The sequence below is a fragment of the Fundulus heteroclitus genome, chromosome 3 (genome assembly GCF_011125445.2).
Source record: "Fundulus heteroclitus isolate FHET01 chromosome 3, MU-UCD_Fhet_4.1, whole genome shotgun sequence".
Lineage (NCBI taxonomy): Eukaryota > Metazoa > Chordata > Actinopteri > Cyprinodontiformes > Fundulidae > Fundulus > Fundulus heteroclitus.
In genome coordinates this window covers 20919057-20940513 of record NC_046363.1, presented here as the reverse complement: position 1 = coordinate 20940513, position 21457 = coordinate 20919057, and the positions used below count along the sequence as shown (strand labels likewise).

The window sequence follows — 21457 nt, the reverse complement described above, 5'->3', positions numbered from 1 at the left end:
AACATGATACAAAAATTATAATCGAATCAACTAAGAACAGAATCACTAGCTGATCTTCAATGTAAAAATAAACAAAAACATAAGGGTAACAAACTAAAGAAAGCACAATCCAGGGAAAGAAAACCAGTCCAAAATCAAACACCAATACCTAGGGATAATGATAGATACATGTTCATCCTGTTGATATGCTGAACATATTAGTTTTTACATCACTGAAACTTCTGTAAAAATAAGGTCATTGTTGTACTTACTTTTATTGTATTTGACAATGTTTTAGTCATGTAAAGCACTTTGTGTTGTCATTGTACTAAAATGTGCTACACAAATAAATATGCCTTTCCTTGCCATGCTATAATATTACTGTATGCATTTATGTGTTCAGATGGTGAAGTACAAAAAGGAGAGATTTATCTTCCCATCGTTCCCCATAAATACAGCATAGATCTGTCTCGAACACGCTCGCATTTTATTCCAGGATTTCCACTTGATGTGGTGGTGAGTCAAAGATAAACAAACATGTAAAGATTTTATTCCATTGCCCTTATGGTCATTCTGTTTTTTTGTTGTTGTTTTTTTTTTTCAATTTTTTCCATTGATCCCTTGTCAGTCTACAGTATAATCGTTTTCTGTTACAGGTTGTTGTTCGTCACCCTGATGGCACCCCAGCAGTTGGTGTGCCAGTAAATATTTCTGCAAACACAGGCATCGGAGAGCCATTTTGGCAAGGCAGCACTAATCAAGACGGGGGACTGTATTCTACCTTTAATGTTATTTCTACCCATCCAATTAAAGTTGATGTAAGTGTTTAACAATTTATTTGTTTGTGGTATAAAATCGATTGTGGTCAAGTTTCTACTGTTTCAGCCTTTCCCTCTTGCAGGTTTCAGCAGATGGTCTTCAAAAAAGCAAAATTCTACAACTTGCTTCATCACCAAGTGGAAGTTATCTTTACATTTCTATTACCAACAAGGTTTACCATGTGGATGAATTTTTTTCTGTAACATTTAACACCAAAAACGGACCGAACAAGGGATACATTTATTACATGGTAAGAAATGTATGTTGACTCTCAGTTTATTAACCATAGTTACCTGGCGCAACCACCTGAGGGCGCTGCATAAACACTGTAGTCGGTATAGCCTGTCGACTGTACCAATCTGTCAGCTCTGCTGCGACTTGTCAGTCTGCTCTAGTTTCACCAAGAAGAGGGTACATTTTGTCATTCTATCAGATGTACAGCAACATCTTGATACAGTCAACAGGCTTAACCAGGGTAACTCGGATACAGAAAGACAGATGTTCAGATTAAAAACAGTGCCAAACTGTCTGTTGTGAAATGCAAGACCTGAAATATCCTCTACCGTAGAGTTTTATTTCACTCATGTGAACATTTCCACATTTAAAACTGAACAGGAAATTCCTCAGCATTTTCAACAAGCCAACAGTGACTTCTTTCTACAACAGTTGTGGAAATTATAATTAATAATAACTTCACAGAACCCTATTACAGAAACTTTGAACTAAATAGCTTAAACTCCCTTAACTAAGAATAGGTTGTCATTCCATTGTCTTGTGTAAAGGGGCAAATGTGAATAATTTTGGCCTTGCGGTGTGGATGGTATCATGTCAAAAAAGTGTTTTATGAAAATCTTGAAGTAACATCTCAAGATATGAGAAACTAAGTTGCACAGCAGAGAAGGTTACAAATGAAGAATGACTTTAAAGTAGACATATCATGCATTTCAGTTCTTCCTTTTCACACTGAAAGTCATTCAGTGGTGCTCTATATAAGATGCAACTGGATTGCTTTGGTATGAATTTCTCCTTAATTTACCCCTACCTTCCACCTTTTTTCCTCTGTTCTGCGGTGTGTTTCAGAGCAACTTGTTTTGGTGCCATATCTTTAAATCTAAAGGAGGCACTTCACACCCTGCCTCCCTTCAGGTCACAGAGTTCCACCCCATTCGACCATTTATTGTTGTACGCTGGGGAATGGTGTAACGAACAACCGAACATTTTTATTTATCCACTCGTAGCTTCGGCATCCTTTAGCTTGAACTACAAAATCCAAGAAATTAAAAAAATCTTGAAATTGGTAAGCCAGAAATCCATAACCTTGTTTAGCAGTTCTCCAGAAAATGTTTTTATGTAATGTTTTTTTAATGTAATAGAAAACAGAAAAAAAACTGAATGGCTTAATAAATATGACCCAAAATAATATAAAGGTATTTACACAAGTCACAGACAGACAACATTCACATTTTCTGCACTCCTAGACACTCCATGTACTCAACAAAATGTATTAAAGAGCTAAAAAAAAAGTGGATTTTGCATATTTCTCACTTGACCATTGGGACAAATTAGCTACAAAGTGGAATAAAGAAAACACATCAATGTTTCGGAGAAGTCATCACAAATCACTTACCTCAGTCCTAAAGAAAAAAACTCTACGCAGAGTTGAAAAGATGTGTAGGAGCAAGGCAGCCAACAAACCTGACTCTGTTCCATCAGTTCTATCAGGATGAATAGCCTAAAATTCCAGCTAATTCATACAGTGATAATAAAAAATACACTGCTCAAAAAATAAAGGGAACACTAAAATAACACATCCTAGATCTGAATGAATAAAATATTATTATTAAATACTTCTGAATCTGCTGACAACAAAATCACACAAGAATTATCACTGGAAATCAAATTTATTAACTCATGGAGGTCTGGATTTGGAGCCACACTCAAAATTAAAGTGGAAAAACCCACTACAGGCAGATCCAACTTTGATGTAATGTCCTTAAAACAAGTCAAAATGAGGCTCAGAAACATGTGTGACCTCCACATGCCTGTATGACCTCCCTACAACGCCTGGGCATGCTCCTGATGAGGTGATGGATGGTCTCCTGAGGGATCTCCTCCCAGACCTGGACTAACGCATCTGCCAACTCCTGGACGGTCTGTGGTGCAACCTGGCGTTGGTGGATGGAGCGAGACATGAGTCCCAGATGTGCTCAACTGGATCCAGGTCTGGGGAACAGGCGGTTCTGGTCCATAGCATCAGTGCCTTCATGTTTCAGGAACTGCTGACACACTCTAGCCACATGAGGTCTAACGTTGTCTTGCATTAGGAGGAACCCAGGGCCAACCGTACCAGTAATGGTCTCACCATAGGGTCTGAGGATCTCACCTCTGTACCTACTGGCTTTCAGACTACCTCTGGTGAGCACATGGAGGGCTGTGCAGCCCCCCAAAGAAATGCCACTCCACACCATTACTGACCCACTGCCAAATCGGTCATGCTGGAGGATGTTGCAGGCAGCAGAACGTTCTCCACAGCGTCTCCAGACTCTGTCACATCTGTCCCATGAGCTCAGTGTGAACCTGCTTTCATCTGTGAAGAGCACAGGGCACCAGTGGGAACATTGCCAATCTTGGTGTTCTCTGGCAAATGCCAAACATCCTGCACAGTGTTGAGCTGTAAGCATAACACCCACCTGTGGACTTCGGGCCCTCATACCACCCTCATGGAGTCTGTTTCTGATTGTTTGAGCAGACACATGAACATTTGTGGCCCGCTGGAGGTCATTTTGTAGGACTCTGACAGTATTCCTCCTGTTCCTCCATGCACAAAGGCGGAGGTAGCGCCTGCTGCAGGGGGATTGCCCTTCCACGGCCTCTTCGATATCTCCTGACTCTAGCCATATGAATTTTGCTCCGCCTTGCTCCACTCATCCATCTGGGACAGATCCATAGGAATGGCATTTCAGAAGGCTCGGCCTTATCAAAAATCCTTGCATATGATTGGATTAGCCACTTGTCTGTCATCTTTATCGACATGCTATTTCAACCACTCACACCGAAGCCAACCTGTGACGCTGTGAGAGCGACGCAGGAAAAAACAAAACTTTTTTTTTTAAATGTGTTTGCGGCTCTAGAGGCACGCGTTTTATTGACAGTGAGCTGACAGAAAGAGGTGGGAAGACAGGCGGCAAAGCGACGCGGGTCGGAGTCGATCCGGGGCCGACCGCGTCGAGGACTTAAGGCCTCCGAATATGGTTCATGCTAACCGCTCCGCCAAGGGCGGCGCGTCCGCCACGGGTGCTGCGTCCGCCATGGGCGCGCCCCGGAAAACAAAACTTGCCAAATCCGGTCGGGAGAAGGGCGAAAACATCGTTTCCACCAACAAAAGCCTTCAGAGCCGTTCTCTGATGTTCTTTTAATGAAACAATATTAGGTAGATTGGACAACACGAAGAAATAGCAGCATCAATGTTAACGCTTGCTTCCTCCATGCGAGCCGCCATTGTTGTCCGAATCAAAACAGTCTCACGGTCGCTTCTCCACTACGTCACATCTATGAAACTCCAGCCCTGTGTCCTGATTGGATGGACAATAAAATTGGTTGAAGAAATCACTCTCTATGGGAGATGTCCCAGATGGATGTGAGTGAAGCTAGGCAGAGCTAAGCGGGACGAAATTCAGCTGGCTAGGGTCAGGTTAGTACTGGCCAGTCTCCTAGTAGCACCTCCATGCTCTGGATGCTCACATCAAACCTGCTTGCCACAGCTATATATATATATATATATATATATATATATATATATATATATATATGAATATATATATATATATATATATATATATATATATATATATATATATATGAATATATATATATATATATATATATATATATATGAATGTAAACATTTGGTTTCCACTGTATTGCAATATAACTTCATTTAAAGAGAGATGTTTTTCAATGACTAATAATTTTTATTGCGTGTGTTTCAGGTTTTGAGCCGTGGGATGATAAAAAAAAGCGATTCACTTCCCTTTGGTGTATCAGTTAAACATAATCTGTTGATAACAGCTGATATGGTTCCATCTTTCCGCCTGGTTGGTTACTATCACGATGAAACGGGTCACATCATAGCTGACTCGGTGTGGGTGGATGTCAGGGATGAATGCGAGATAAAGGTCACGGTGAGTAAACAAAATAGATAAGAGAGTCCAGTGGGACACCCCACAAACAGAACTTTACCTCAGTTCACTTCATTGTGCGTATTTGATCATTTCTTTAGGTATCACTATTGTTGGGCATATTATTATTAGAATTGCTATGAGAACTTTGTTGAAAGGTAGATGTTGAAAGTTCACAAACTGAGGACTACAGTTTCACTTTATATGTGACATGTATAAGTGTATGAGCGGCTGCCCTTATAAGAGTTACAAATGCAGTTCAGTAGGACTTTTAAAAGTTTGAAGGCAAACTATGACTGAAAAAAAAAATGTTTTATATCTTTACCCCACTTTAGGTAAAGCATGAAGGACAACCTAAGCCAGGAACAATAACTAAACTGGAATTGGATTTACATAAGCAAACCGCTAAAGTTGCTTTGTTAGCCGTAGATAAGGCTTTCTATGGTCTCAAAGCTGATAATAAACTTACAGCCAAACAGGTAATACACTGCCGTATTACAGGTATACACACATACTTTCCTTTTGGTTTTTAATCAGTGGAAATCTTAGGAATAGAAATTCTAAATAGTTTCTTTGTGTTTGCAGATATTTTCTACCATGACCTCATATGATCTCGGCTGTACATACAGTGGAGGATCTGATCCAGCAGCAGTTCTCATGGATGCTGGCCTTGCTTTTACTTCCCCTAAAATGAAAGCAGATAGGAGAAGTATGAATGAAAATAATGTATATAATTTAGTTACATTTTAAATGCTTGTTTTTGTAATCTAGGTGTATGACTTTGCATAATCTTAAATCATAGCATTTTAAAACCTACTCTTTGGCAGATCGTTGCTCACTATCCTTTTTGGGGATTTGAGTTGAGACATTATATTTTAAAAGGTTAGATTGGGTTTCTTTCAAGACTATCTGGGTTGATCAGGCTAAATTAACAAGTCTTAGAGCATGCACTCCAGAGTTGTGCTTAAATATTCCTAAGCACTCATACTTAAATAATCAATAAAACCACTTACTATTCACTAAGCTACTTGGTCAGCAAGAGAGAAATTATAACAAGGGGGCAGTGGATCCCTGAAAGTATAACTTGCTGCGAGGCGTTGTAGGATGGTCTACTGGGATCGTCTTAGTAGTTTGCACCATCTCGATTTCTAATTCAGTGCTTTCGATGCTTTCTAACATCACTTTTATTTTGAAGGACTCTGACTGGTTGACATAGATTTTAGCTTTGCGGTACACTACTTCCTATGCATCTGTCATGTTTAACACAATGGCAAATATTTAAATGAAAAGAAAATGCCAGGTCTCCCCTACTGCCCTTTTTTTGCGGGAAAGGTGGGTTAAAATCATAGGTATAGTAATCATAACATATTTCAAATTATATTGTTTGACGCATGTTATTATATACAAGCAATACAAAATGATTTGCTCTAGAAAAAGAGGGACTTCTCTCCTGTGGTGTTCTCCTCCATTAGCCCAGTATATAGCTGAGTATTGAAAAAAGGTACCTAAGCTACAGGTAATACTAGTCATTACTTAATGAACGGAAACATTTTTGACAACAGGACTGTTAAAAAAAACTTGCAAAAAGAATTTATTTTTACTGTTGTTGAAAAAAGTAGCAAAGCATCATTTCACATGCAGTCACTAAAGCAACAGTACACATCTTAGGACAAATTAAAAATAAGAAATAAGAAATGATGAATGCAAAAGTAACAAAGACATGAGAATTGATCACACGTTTTTATATGCCCCAATTCAATAATGATTTACACTGCACAGCAACGTTAAAATCTATTAATCTAAAATAATTTGCAGATGTTCTACAGACTATGAAGAACTGTTGTTTTAATGAGCTCCTGAATCTTCCTCAGGAAAACAAAACCTGTCATGATTACATTCTTCAGTGTCCTCTAGACAATCAGATATTTATGACTTTTTTAGGGGTTTTCATCAGACAAAACAGACAAAACTCTTATTCTAAGAGCACTTTATAGAATGAGTCCTAATGTTGTACACTGCCTGTTGTTGCTTTTCATTCACTGTACTTTATTTTTTTTTCTCATTTTAATTTCACTTAAAATATATTGTCTTTGGTAATTTTCCTCCTTGATAGGAAAAACAGAGTCATGGAAGTATATGCACCTTGTTGCTAAAAAATAAGTGTAATGTTTTGGGTTTTTTTCAGAATTTTAATTTCTCCTCTTACTTGTTGCAACTGTATTCAAAACATTAATATTGAGAAGTTATTTAGGAAAGAAAAATGCACTGACAAATCCTGTATCATTGTTAATTTCCACATGGGGGGCACCACATAGCATTTGTGCTCAGCGGTGTTAGCCCCCAAAGGGATAACACCGCCCCTGATCTTAACAAGGCATTTGTGCTGCTGCAGGTTTCCTGTTGGATGCCCTAATGCCAGCTGAGTCTGATCTCTGTTTTCTTGTGTAATAAGAACCAGAGACTATGACTCAACTATTTCTAGCCGGTACTGGTAAACCTCACACAACAGCTCTGCCTCTTTACCCACCAGTGAGAGAAAAGTTTATGCTCCTCAAGCCAGATTGTGTTTCCAGGAATTAAACTTCCCAGACGCCTGGCCTTGCCTGCTGCCCAATATGCATGGCACATGATCCCAATGGTAACGGGCCCATATGGAATGTTATTCCTGTGGCTTCATCAAGCTCAATCTGGTCAAGCCACCAAGCTTTCCCCCAGGCCTGGCTCTAGGAGGGTTCCCTGGTTTCCCTAATCCGGATGAGGGTGACCGCTTTCTGTGGTCAGCCATATTCTTATCCATATTCTTAAATTATTCACATTCACTCTTAATCTGACCCCTTCCCTGAGGCAATTTTACCATGGCAAACCCTACCAGGAGCTACATCTCTGGAAAGCATAGCCCTCGTGGTGGGACAGAAACCCTCCACCACACTATGGTGGCAATTGAACAGAATGAGCTTTTTATTCTGATTTTTTTAACTCATACTTCCTGTGCAGGTTTTTGGTGTGAATCAGAAAAATTAAGGCAAAGACGTTCAGTCGACCTTAATGAAGCAAAGAGGAAAATAAGTAAGTTCTCAGGCCCAATGTTTTTGATTTTATAAAATAGTTAAAGCATTATCTCAAATCATGTTTCATTTTTTTCTCCTCCAGAATTAGAGTTTGAAGATGTTGATCTGCAAAGCTGTTGTATTCATGCATTTTCTAACATCCCAATGAGAGAAAGTACATGTAAGATAAGATCAAACAGGGTTGGTTTAGTAAAAGGAAATCAGACATGTGCCGATGCTTTCCTAAAGTGCTGCCTCGCTGCTGAGAAGCTGAGACAAAAACAGATGCTAGAGGATGCTCAGAGTGGACTTGGAAGGAGTAAGATAATAACAATTCACATTATTTTTCATCACAAGAAGTGGCATTTACAAAATATAATTTTAATGTTTGATATAACTAATATACCTTTTTCTTACTTTTAGCTGCAATAACTGCTGACATGGAAGAGTTCTTTTCAGAAACAACTAATGTTAGACGATATTTCCCCCCAAGTTTTGAATTCAAAGAATTTTTGGTAATTGACAAAAAAAGGTAAGAAGTTATTGCACTAGAATATGGTGATATCTATAATGCTTGATTGTAGTTACATTTCTTTCAGCTAATATTGTAAACTTAATGGATTGCTTCATGTCAGTGGTTTTATATAAGAATAACCATTTGTTAAACCAGCATTACAAATGTGATTTAAATGTGTTTTAAATGAACACTTTTTAGTCACTCTTTAATGCTCCCTGACTCAATCACCACATGGGAGATTCAAGTTGTCACTTTATCCCCGGAAACAGGTAAGAATACAAAACTTAAGCAGAAGGTTTTGTTTGAGAATATTTTTTAATTTTTTTAATTAATAAACCTTCACCCTTGCTTTATCCTTTCAGGATTGTGTGTAGTTAAGCCACATGAGATCAGAGCTTTCAAGGAGTCATTTGTGTCTCTGAGGCTGCCTTACTCGGTGAAAAAGTTTGAGCAACTGTCTATTTCACCTGTTATCTACAACTACGGTGAAAGAGACTTACGGGTAAATAAAATGAATTCAATAAGTGTCTCAGAAAACAACAGCTGTTTACTCAAGATATGTTGAACAAATTTCAAATTGCTATGTTTTTAAACCTGCATTTGTACAGGTGGCAGTACATATGGAACAAACTGAAGGACTTTGCTCCCCTGCTTCCGCCACCACCAGCTCCTACAGTGAAATCACCGTGAAGAATGCATCTTCTCAGTTTGTTTCCTTTTCAGTTGTCCCGATGGTAACTGGTTCATTGCCAATTAAAATACGTTTATATGACGTTGAAAATGAAATGGGAATAGACAAATTAGAGAAAAACTTAAAAGTACAGGTGAGAGGCTCAGAATTCTGTTAAACAAAGATTTCTAGTACTATCAAAGACAAGACCAATATGTTAGTGATATATATTGATAGAAATCTTTTTCTCTGCCTAATTTTGTTGAAGACTGAGGGAATACTGTTCAGAGAGGAAAAAACTAGGACATTTAATTTAGATGGTGAGTTTTGGTGGTCCTACAGTGATTTTTGCTTGGCTGTTGTAAAGATTTCCATTTTGAAGTACACCATTCTGTCATAACAGGACGGAGTTCCCAGACCATATATATTGATGGAAGTTTGCCAGATGGCACAGTCCCTGACTCCAGCTCCAATATATTTGTTTCAATGGAAGGTAGGCTCTTTTTAGGCTAGGACACAACCCATTTCAAAAGTCACATGCATTTAAATATTTTCCTTACTCTTATCAACAGGAAATGGATTTGGTGGTTCATATGTAAAGAGTCTTCTGTCTCCCCAAAAAGTTGGAAAGCTCATCGTACTACCTTACGGGTGTTTAGAACAGACTATGGGGAGACTAGCGCCAACAACTTTAGCCATCCGCTACCTGGACTTGAGTGACCAGTGGTTTGATCTGGATCCTGGTGCTCGAGATGACGCTCTTGATAAAATTGAAAGTGGTAGGGAAACGCCACAGTTATATACCTAATATCACTGTCTGTCTGTCTATATATATATATATATATGTGTGTGTGTATGTGTGTGTGTGTGTGTGTGTGTGTGTGTGTGTTGGTGCTTAATCTGATCTTGAGATCAGATTAAGCTGTATACGGCCCCTAAACCAAAATGAGGTTGACACCCCTGGTCTAATCTAAAGTTAGCTCTAAAGAAAAACACCAAAAGTAGAATATGTGGGTAAATATTAGACTAAACATTGTCCAAAGGAAAAACAAAGTTATTTGATAGTGGAAAAGACAACTCCAGCCTATTTACTTTACACACAATAATAAAATATGCAATATTTCCATACGTACAATTCTCTAACGTACAAAGCTTATACAAGTGTGCTATGTATCATAGTCTATCAGCATCCTAGCTAAGGTGTGTACAAGTTACTATAGCATCTGGGTACAGTATAAACAATTAATTAATTGATATAACTAGTTTTACTTGGAAACTGTACTGATAACCTTAGTTCTTGTTTTGTTTATTGAAGGTTTCTCCACAGGTTGTGGCACATTTATAGCAGTGTGTAAAATATTTAAATTAAACATTTTAATTGCAGTAGTGTAAAGTGAAAGTACAGTGAAAGATTAGCTCTAATCTTCAAACATTGAGCTTGGAAAATGTTGGACCTCCCTTGCCATTTTTTCCTGTTTGTGTGGACACAAACAGGTCTTTTCCCACTTTTGTTTGTCACAGCTCTATTAATTTTAATTGTTTTAAATTATTACTCTGACTGTAAATATATGAGCAGAATAGGCAAGTAGCTACATTCTTATAGCAAATTCCTAATGTGAGAAGATGAAGACATCTACCACACGTGCTCGTTTGTCATAATCATTTTTAAGTGTGGCTAGTAATAATAATAACAATACTTTGGATTTGTAATGCACTTTATAATTATACAAATCCCAAGTGCTACTTAGTAAAACAGGTAAGTGCTAAAAAATAAAAACACATGGAGAATAAAAACACATGGAGATGCAAAAGCTTAATTTAATTTTTACACTTCAGGGAAACAGGAAGTCATGAATTAAATATTAAAGGGTGAAAGACACTAATCACCTTAAAACATTATATATAAAATCATTTTTTACTTACATTTATTATATAGTACTTTTTGATGGCAGCAGTGATTTTCATTAAAAATAAATGTTTAAGTAACATGCCTTATCGTATATGGTCAAATCTCTTTCAGGCTACATGAGAATTCTATCATTCAATAAATCTGATGGATCCTATGAAACATTTGGATCACAGTCAACCAGCAACTGGTGAGTAATTATCCTAAATTATTTTCATGTTTATGAATGTTACACCTTTTTGACCATGATAAATCATCTTGAAAACTTATTTCACTTTTAGTGTAACAAATGTCCCTTGATTTAAACTGAAAAATAAATAGGTTACAGGGGAAAAAGCTTCAGTTAATAAAAAAAAATACATAAAAACTAAAATGCTGTAATCTCATGGTCCATAAGCATGCACAACATTGAACTAATATTTTGTTGAAACCCCTCTTTTATTAAGTTTTAGTATCGAATCTTCTTGGGTATATGTCAGTCACTATTGTGCTTCCTGACCAGTTAATCCTAGTTATCTAGGCCTTGCAAAAGATTTCCAGATTGGTTAGATTAATCATTAGTACACTTTTGAGTACCTCTCATGTGCTCAAAAGAGACTTTGCAAGAAGTCCACGTACCTCTTCAAGGGACTCTAGTGATTCTCTGCCAGAATATATTGGTCAGTCTGGTCCAATCCAAAAATGTCATAAAATAAAATCTATCTTCACCTTAACCAATATATGTTTTTGATCCATATCGATTACTCACAGTTTAATCTACTTTGACAATGTTGTGCAATTATGGTCTTAATTATGAATGTGGAAATTGTATTTAAAAATCACAATTAATAATTTGGAAACCCAATCAAAGATCTAGATAGATAGATAGATAGATAGATAGATAGATAGATAGATAGATAGATAGATAGATAGATAGATAGATAGATAGATAGATAGATAGATAGATAGATAGATAGATAGATAGATAGATAGATAGATAGATAGATAGATAGATAGATAGATAGAATAATTAATTATCGATAATTAAACTTACCAGAAGCATTTTTATGTTCTAACTTGTGGGGGAATTTTGGAGTTGTTTGGGCCTAGTAACTGTTGATAATGGCAAGTTATTTACTACCGATTGCAGTTATAATTATCAACCAAATCACCTAACAATGTCTTTTCAACTCTTAACTTGAATGGGATAATTTGAGTGCTAACCTTCGGACAGCAAATCTTGTATTAAAAATAAGCACAAAGAAGTATCTCTTCATCTTATTAACCAAATTGTCCAGATAACATCAAAACTATTTCAGTCACTAACTAAAAACACACATTTACTAACTGATAATCAAAGATAAAACCAAAAAACAATCAAGTGAGAATGAATAACCAAGTGGAAAATGAAAAATGTGGACCAGCTCTTTCTAGACAATTGAACAGACCATCATAAAGCTTCACTTTGATTCCAGCATATGATTAATTGTCAACCAGCAACAGCAAATTATGCAAAATAAGCAATCTTTGGATCAACTCGGAATGTAAAAGCGGAAATGGAACATTCATCAGGTAATTAATGTTTTTTGATCACTGAAAAGGGCAAGATACAGTGAGAGGGGTAGCTATGCCACATTCATAGCAATATGAGTATAGAAGTTAGCACCCAGCAAGCTCCCAGAACAGTGTGTTTTAAAAGAAATCAGTCAAGAAGTCAAGAAAATAAATTTACTGCAGAATTAACCAAAATCATTCCGTGTATAGGGAAGTAACATCCCCTATAAACAATCAGCCCTCTCCATCAACAATGTCTTAGTTAAGTTTTCTCCTTTGAAACCTAGAGGTACGGTCCAAAACTATTTTGATGCAATGTGTAGCCCATGTTTACTTCCTGGTTACTGAGGCAATCATGTGAGAGTTCCAAGAGTTCCCAGAACAGAGCGCAGCATTTGGTATTAATCAGAATCAGAATCAGACATACTTTAATATTCCCAGGGGGAAATTACTTTTATCACGTGCTCCAGAATACACACATTGTTATATATATTGTAGCCCTCACTTAAGGTATATAATAGATAAGTGAGGTTTGGGTTCTTAAATCTCCATATACCCTCTTACTATTTAGTTTAAATATCTCTAAAGCTTTTGGATCAAGCAGCATTGAACACTACTAAAGTAAATTACACTACACACCCTGTAAATAGACCATAGTAACCCTCCTTTAATTAGACACAATTAATAATATAAAAAGATGGCAGGTTTTTGGAAATGCAAACAAAACAGTAAAAACATAATATTGTCACCCGTACCATGAATCAATGAATGCACATACAGTGTAAACACCAATCATATAATCAGTATGGTACACCTAAACCTAATGCCGGCAGAAACTACCTCTACGTTGCAGGCCTGATCAGCTACTCAAAAAAAATGGAAGAGTCCCACCAACTCCACAGTCCCGATCCTCTTCACTCAAAGAGCAAAAATATTAAAGCAACTCAGTACCTGTGTCCTGTGCCCAAATGGACCTCCAAAGCGATCAGATGAAACAGCAGCTCAGGAATGATGCAGTTGGGATTCCAGGTGCTCTCTACGGGCTCCACATCTCCTGGTCCTCAGTTCCCACGGTGCCAGAGGTACTCTGAGCGACGTGGGCACTCAGAGTGACTATCTGGAGTCCGTCTTGTGTTATCCAAGCCGGTAACAGTCCTCTGCAGCCCTTTTGTTCCACTTTAGCAGCGAAACACCAGCTTACAGCAGTCCAAGTTAGCGAACAGCTAGGTTAGCTTCGCTCTTACTCTCAGGTAAGTACAGCAACCAAGAAAAAACAGGCACACCCCACCACAGCTTCTTGTTGAAACTCTACAGGGTCCTGCTACCTTGCATGCTGTTTATTAAAACTTCTCCTGTCGACAAGTTCTGAGCTTACTCACTTTTTATCTCCACTAACTGCTTCTCCTTGGCAATTTCCTCAATAGGGGGTTTTCACTGACGTCACTGGCCAACTTCCGGTCCGCCATATTGGGTGGCACACTTCCTTATCTCTAGTTGTCGTACACGTATTATCGTATCGCGAATGGATAAGTACGCCAGCACGCTAGAGCGACCAGATAAGGACGTATATCTGAGGAAATGTTCCGTGATCGACCATATGGACCCCTATGCCCTCCACGGTGCCTTGTTTAGCCGTAATCCAGATGATTGGCCAAATGTAGAGCACGGCGACATAGTGCATTACCTGGTGTTCGGTGAAAACCCTCTGCACACTCTTGAGGAAATGAGAGCTTACAAGGGTCTAGAGGCTCACAACCAGTTCACATCTGGTTATGTACATCAAGGAAATCGCCATCATACGTGGACGGGTGAGTTTTAATAAGATGGTAAAAATGTAAACAATCCGACGCAAATGTGTCGCATGCTTCTGCGGTGGCTGGCGGCCGGCGGTGCGCGAAGGCGCTTGGCTGCAAGGCCGTTCGACGCCGCTCGCGGCTTTAATTGTTTAAGCAGAACAATGACCAGTGAAAAATTAAGTTGTATTTACCGTATTGGCGCCGGTAGGAGCTGCAGATCATAAAGCCAGCAAACAGTGGGAACACAGCAACTCGTTCAAAGGTAAGCTGCGCTCAGACGGGCTCTGGCACATGCTAGTTTAGTAGCTGCTAACCGTCAGTGCTAACAACCACTCGCGCATGTAATGTACTTTTAACTTGCTGCTATGTGTTTCAAACGTTTAGAACACACTCTCATTGACATCGGGATACTGTGGAAAGTTATGTTCGGTCGACTTACAGCCGCGATCCAAGCGAGCCGACGACTCTTTGTTATCTCTGTTACTCGTTCAAAGGTAAACTGCGCTCAGACGGGCTCTGGCACATGCTAACCGTTAGTGCTAACAACCACTCACGCATGTAATGTACTTTTAACTTGCTGCTATGTGTTTCAAACGTTTAGAACACACTCTCATTGACATCGGGATACTGTGGAAAGTTATGTTCGGTCGACTTACAGCCACGATCCAAGCGAGCCGACGACTCTTTGTTATCGCTAACAGTTGTTCTCCGTGGTTGCGCCTCCAGGCAGGAAAGCGGTGGAAAATGAATCTGTTTCTATGTTTTTCCCATGGCGATCATGTGTTGCGCTGTTACAGCCCACAATACAGCAACGGTTTACCATGGTTGAAATCAAGTTAAGGTGAAATTAATCAAATTAAAACACGGCTGAGAGAGGGAGTACAGTACGCGGTAGTAATAGGCAGTAGAGGCGGCGGAGGCAGTCAACATGACAGCCGCGGAAAGTAATAAGTCATAACGCCCAAGCCCTATTATTAATATATTCTTCTTACATGTTTTAAATACTTAACAGTTAATTACCTGTGACAAAGTGAGCACCGCAGACTCTGGCGTATTCCAGCTTAACACCGTCCAAATCGGACCTGGATATCCGTGTCAGCCATAGGTGACGGCGTTGTTCAGACAGCTGTTTTGTTTTTTCACACTGATTCACTATTACGGCTGGTAGGCGATAGAAAGAGCGTTGATCTCCACCTCCACGGGCCGTGCAACCAACCATTAAACACGTTTTCCCCATTGTTCACTTCCAATACTGCCTAAGGCGTCATACAACGCAGGTCAACGGTGCGAAACGACTGCCACCCAATATGGCGGACGCGCTGAGTAGTCACGTGAGCGTGACGTCAGCTGAAAACCCCCTATTGCTTCCTCCTCCACCCTCTGCTCTCACCTGTGTTTTTTCCGCCCTCTCCTCTGGTTCTTTTCTCCTCCCCTGTGCTACCTTCACTGACCGTACTCCTATAGGAAAATACAATTTTCACTGGCAATTCACCACAAAATACAGAACTTATATTAAACAATGCAAACATATTTGATAACTTTGTATGACCTTTGAAATGTTAATTGAAATAAAACGATATAATGAACAAACTTATCCTTGCCATCTCTTATATTATTACTATCCGGGTTACAATATAAATTTACAACATTCCACACAAGGTATTACCATATCACAATAGTCATATCACTTCACCTTAAAAATCCAAGTAAAGTGATATGACTTGTGCAAGAACAGTGCAGAGAATGCATAAATGTCAGTTACAGAAGGTTACAGAGAATAACTGAGGGAGGCGTTGAAGAGATTGATGGCCACAGGTAGGAATGATTTCCTGTGGCGCTCTGTGGTGCATCTGGGTAAGAGGAGCCTTCTGCTAAAGGAGCTCATCTGCTGGGTCAGCAGATCAGCAGATAAATCATGGCAAAAAAGCAGCAGCCTGCAAACATGGAAGCCAGTAAGAGAAGCAGACCAGAAATACAACAGAATGCAACATAATATACCTCTCCTATAGAAGTAAAAAAAATCAGTGAGGCTTCATAACAGCAACACACTAGGCAATGCCTTATTAGATTGTTGTCATTGGCAGGCTGTTGTACCAATTTAAGCCACTAGATATCATTATTACTTATTGCTACTTTAAACTGTAAAGTATACATGTTACATTAATGGGGAAAGCTTGGAATTATTTATCAGGTTTCAAAACCTGGAAATTTAGTTGATGTGTGTAAACTTTTGAGAGCCACTTGCTACTCATTGTTTGTTTCTCTTTTCCCTAAGGGTGACTGCTCTTGTAATAAAGATTCTGTCACTGGTTGCGGAACTTCAAACAGTTGGCAAAGGAGAGCAGGCTCGATCGTTCAAAGTTGTACCACATGACAAGATTAACCGTCCTGTCAGTTACTTGCTGTCAGTGCAGCAGGGTGATGGCTCATTCAGAGACCCAAATCCTGTGTTACACAGAGATGTCCTGGTAAGCTCTCTTGGAGTCTACAAAAGTATATCAAAACTTTAAATAGCTAAATAAAATAAAAAGATAATTACGTAAAAGCTCTGTCTTTGGTCTACGTAGACAGGAGACGACCAACATGCATCCATGACTGCTTTCATCACTCTTGCACTGATTCGCTCCCGTCGATTTCTTACACCTGAAAATCTAAATAAAATGGTGAGATTTCCAGAGATTGCTCTGCTGTATGTTTTAAATTTGTTTGTAGTCTTACTTCTGTGCTTTAAAGCAGTTTCTGTAATAAACCATGGCACTTTTTTGTAACAATATTGTGGCTCAAAGATTATGTTGATCATAATTTACTTTCAGTATCAAATTTAAAATAGTTCATAGTAAAAACTTATTTTATGACCTCCTACATGTTTGTCCATTTTGCTTAACTGTATGGTTACAGATTTTGAATTTCAGGCTAAATAAATGCTCGGTTAATATATTGGTACAAGAGGCATGTGGGTGTTGCTTTAATATTTTGACAACTTTGTCAGAAACATTTTAGCAAAATAATAACATCCTGTTTACTTAATAACAGAATGCAAGTGTTTTAACGGCGACAAATTATCTCCAAGAACAATATGACAAGCTGAGGCATACCTACGCGATGGCTATTACAGCTTATTGCCTATCAGTTTACCTGCCACAGGGGGCCGGTGGTCGATTAAATGCATGGACGAAACTTCAATCAAGGGCGATAAAAGGCATGTACAACCAAACTGACACTAAGATTCAGATTCATATTTATTGTTTGATGTCAAATCTATTGTGTATATTTTGGATATCGACAGGAAATGTGAGGTTGAAACAAGATATGGCCATATTTTTCTCACTATATGACATTGAATCAGACTGAACTTTTCCTGTCAGTTAGAATTTCCAAAATACGTTCTTTTTGTCATATGTTAAAATATAAGAAATGAAAGAAATATTCTTGAGATAATTTTCTTGATTATTGAAGTCGCTATGCATATCTGTTTTAACAAATTAACAGACAAACTGAGAACATCCATCCTTTATACATCCATCCAAGAAAACAGATTATGTGTATCAAAAATTAACGTGTTTTGGTGAAAAATAGGTTTATCAGTCCTAAGAACAAAAACAAGGACATTGTAAAGTTTCTGGCTTAAGTGAAATATGTCCTGTAACAGCTTGGGCTAAAAGACCTAGCACTCAGAGAAAAAGACAGGGGCCTCATACAAAAAATGTCTAATTATAGCTCCTAGCTCCTGTTGCTTGACCTTTGATGGGGTCGACAGTAAGAACGCTGTCATGGGTAGGAAAGGAGCTTCTGACTGCTGTGCCTATTTCTGACAGGCTTTAAATCCGAAGTCCTTACACAATGGAAACAGACATGGGTGATTCTAGCCAAATTTGGGCCTACAGCCTTCTGAAAATTAAGTGCAGTGTGCACTCTCTTCTCTCCGAGCATTGTCGTTAATTTCCGTGAGATGGACTGTGCTTCTAAGTCATGTCACATTAAGGATTGTGGGATTCCTTATATCTCCTTGTGCAGATAAGGGACCTAGTGAGGTTTCAATGCTAAAATAGCTATGAAACGAAATATGTAAGTTCCTTTTCTTACCTCTTTCTCGACTCACTGCACTATTCAGGCAGTACTTATCATGGCTGACACACTTAGGCTTTGGCTAATGAGTCCTTACCCAAACGTATAGCAGAGGATGTTTCCGATCCATCAACCTCTGGGTTATGGGCCCAGCACGCTTCTGCTGTGCCACTCTGCTCGCCCAGAAAGAATGGGGAAAGAACAGATGAGGGTCATGGCCGAGTGGTTAGAGCAGTGAGCTTGCACTCAGAGAAGGATGCAAGTACCCGGTTCGATCCCACCGCCTGCACTCTGGGTCCCTGAGCAAGACCCTCAACCCCAGATTGCTCCCCAGGCACCCCACATGGCAGCCCACTGCTCCCCAAGGGTGATGGGTTAAAAGCAGAGTAATGTAATGTATGTTTCAATGACAATAAAGATGATTACTTATTGATGAGATAACTAAATCTATCATAACCAATAATATAAAACAGAAACCAGACTAGAGAAAGGCCAACATAAAATAAGAATCAAACAGGATTACTAAGATCATAAATCATAACTAATACGAACTAATCGAACCAATACCAGAATATATAATTTACATAATTTAACATAATAGAAAACTAACAGACACGAGGATCTAAGGATGAATATAACAGAAGCAGAGCTAACAAAACAACTGATAATATATAAACTAAATATTAGTATTTAGTTTATATATTATCAAATATATATATAATATATAAACTAAATACTAATACAAAGCTAAAGAGGTAACAAAACAAGGATGTAAGGGTGAACAAAGCAACAGCACACAGACTCAGAATCCCCAGGGACTAATAACACCCTTGGGGATCCTGACAACAATACTTGACGTGACATGACTTATAAGCACAGCCCACTTTGCGGAAATTAACATAAATGGAGAGAAGAGAATCCACACTTTGTAGTTTAATTTCGGAAGGCTTGTAGGCCTGGAATTGACTCACATCATAATGATGTATAAGTTAAAGGCTTTCTGAAATTGGCACAGCAGTCCGAAGCTCCTTTCCTCTCCATGATAGTGTTCTTACTGTTGACCCTATGAAATGTCAAGGAACTGGAGTGAGGAGCAGAAGCTAGGAGCTACAATTAAGGGTATTCAGATGGAGCCTGAGCCTGTCCAGACCAACAAGTTGTGTATTGAATACACATGGCATAAGTCAGTCTGGCTGGCCATTCTAGGTAAAGGCTGTGGTTGGGTCAGCCATGGAACTAATCTGTAACAGCAACACATGAAAGCAAATAGGTATTTGCAGATGTCTCCTTATATGGAGCGAAATCAGTGATAGCCTACAATAACATTGAAAAAGAGATTTGGCATGGCAAAATCAAACATGAAAAACTTAAACATTAAAAAATTAAATATTGGAAAATCCGGCATTGAAAATTTAAACATTGAAAAATCAAACATTGATAAGTGAAACATTGTTACAAAATAAAAACTTATGATGATATTCTCCTTTCATGCTAAATCATTTTTTTCAATGAGAGATGTTTTCAGTGTCAATGCAGAGTTCCTTAGCTACAATGTCACTACAAGCTAGCACTGTTTTGCTGTCGGTGGTGGGGCTAAATTGAAGGCTCCTTCATTGGTCTTCTGTTTTTCCGGTACTCCTCGTCATCTACCAGCAGTGAACTTATAGAAGGCAAAAATTCAAGGACAGCTACTGGACCACAAGAAAGGATATTATTTTCATAAATTTTATCTTCATTAGCTTTGATATGGAGCAAACTGTTGTGGTGACATCATAGCCGAAGAAATTCTGCAGTGACACTGAAAACATATCTCATTGAAAAAAAGTTGTAGAATAAAATGACAATATCATTATAAGTTTTTACCTTCCAACAATTCTTGACTTGTCAATGTTTGATTTTTCAGTGTTTAATTTCTCAATGTTTAATTTTTTAATGTCAAATCCCTTTTTATGTCATTGCAAGTGATTTTTCAGTGTTTAATCTTTCAATGTTTGATTTTATAATGCCAAATCTCTTATTTCAAAATTGTTGCAAGCTGTCTCTGATATAGTTCCATATCTCATACTAGGAATATTGTTAGAGGGATGTTTTTGAAACCAAGTCTTACTATAAACGCTTTATATTTGCTTGTTATTTAGCATATCACAATAACAGCAAAGTTCAAATTCAGGAATACACCTTTTCTAGACCCACGAGCATCCAGATGGCTCATCACAGCAAACGATTTATATCTGGAGTGTTTGTGTACATCAAACAGAGAGTTGTATTTGATATTGCCCTATTTAGACATATTTAGGCACCAGTGCACAAGGAGATGGTGCAAATTTGAAACAAAAGGTCACAACAAAGCAGCACTCAAAGCAGAGTACTTATTGGTATGCAGCCAAAATGTTATTCATTAGTTGTTGTTTCTTTTCATTTACATCCTTTTTTATCAGACAAGAATAACTGCTTCTTTTGGGCAAATGAAATTGAAGATAGTCAAAAGGCCATCACAATTGAGACAACCGCCTATGCTCTCCTAACTGCACTGCAAAATGGTGACATCGAGTGGGCAAACAAAACAGCCTGCTGGTTAGTCAGCCAAGAAAACTATAACGGGGGCTATCAATCAACTCAGGTAATTGCAACACCTGATTACTTAACTTAAATCTAAACACACCCTCATTAATTGATTTAATACACTGTTTGATAATAACAAGAAAACGCTTGACATGCTAATGATTTTCTCTCTGGCCAGGACACCATCATGGCACTGGAAGCCCTGTCACAGTATGAGCTAAATAAGACAAGTACTGTCACTGAGGTAACAGCAGAGTTCACGACCCCAGCAAGGAATGAGATAGTTAGGCTAAACCTGACAAACCATAAAGAGAAAGTGGAAACAAACCTGCAGGTATCAAAGAGCATTTCTGCACTATGAATTAAAATATGTCCTCCTGAAGTA

At 38.4% G+C, this 21457-nt stretch overlaps 1 protein-coding gene across 2 annotated transcripts in view; it reads left to right on the top strand.

The window, feature by feature from the left end:
• The window catches only part of LOC105926321 (complement C4), a 45542-nt gene that overhangs the window by 11303 nt on the left and 12782 nt on the right, over positions 1–21457 (top strand). For both annotated transcript variants that reach the window (XM_012862576.3, XM_021316456.2), the window contains 21 exons: positions 383–495; positions 636–797; positions 881–1048; positions 4788–4979; positions 5312–5455; positions 5562–5685; positions 7971–8042; positions 8127–8342; positions 8447–8555; positions 8739–8809; positions 8903–9042; positions 9149–9364; positions 9479–9530; positions 9614–9703; positions 9783–9989; positions 11231–11306; positions 16721–16913; positions 17013–17108; positions 17479–17644; positions 20949–21130; positions 21251–21406. In XM_012862576.3, coding sequence (XP_012718030.2) covers positions 383–495; positions 636–797; positions 881–1048; positions 4788–4979; positions 5312–5455; positions 5562–5685; positions 7971–8042; positions 8127–8342; positions 8447–8555; positions 8739–8809; positions 8903–9042; positions 9149–9364; positions 9479–9530; positions 9614–9703; positions 9783–9989; positions 11231–11306; positions 16721–16913; positions 17013–17108; positions 17479–17644; positions 20949–21130; positions 21251–21406 — 2945 coding nt within the window. The remainder of the gene's footprint in view (positions 1–382; positions 496–635; positions 798–880; positions 1049–4787; positions 4980–5311; positions 5456–5561; positions 5686–7970; positions 8043–8126; positions 8343–8446; positions 8556–8738; positions 8810–8902; positions 9043–9148; positions 9365–9478; positions 9531–9613; positions 9704–9782; positions 9990–11230; positions 11307–16720; positions 16914–17012; positions 17109–17478; positions 17645–20948; positions 21131–21250; positions 21407–21457) is intronic.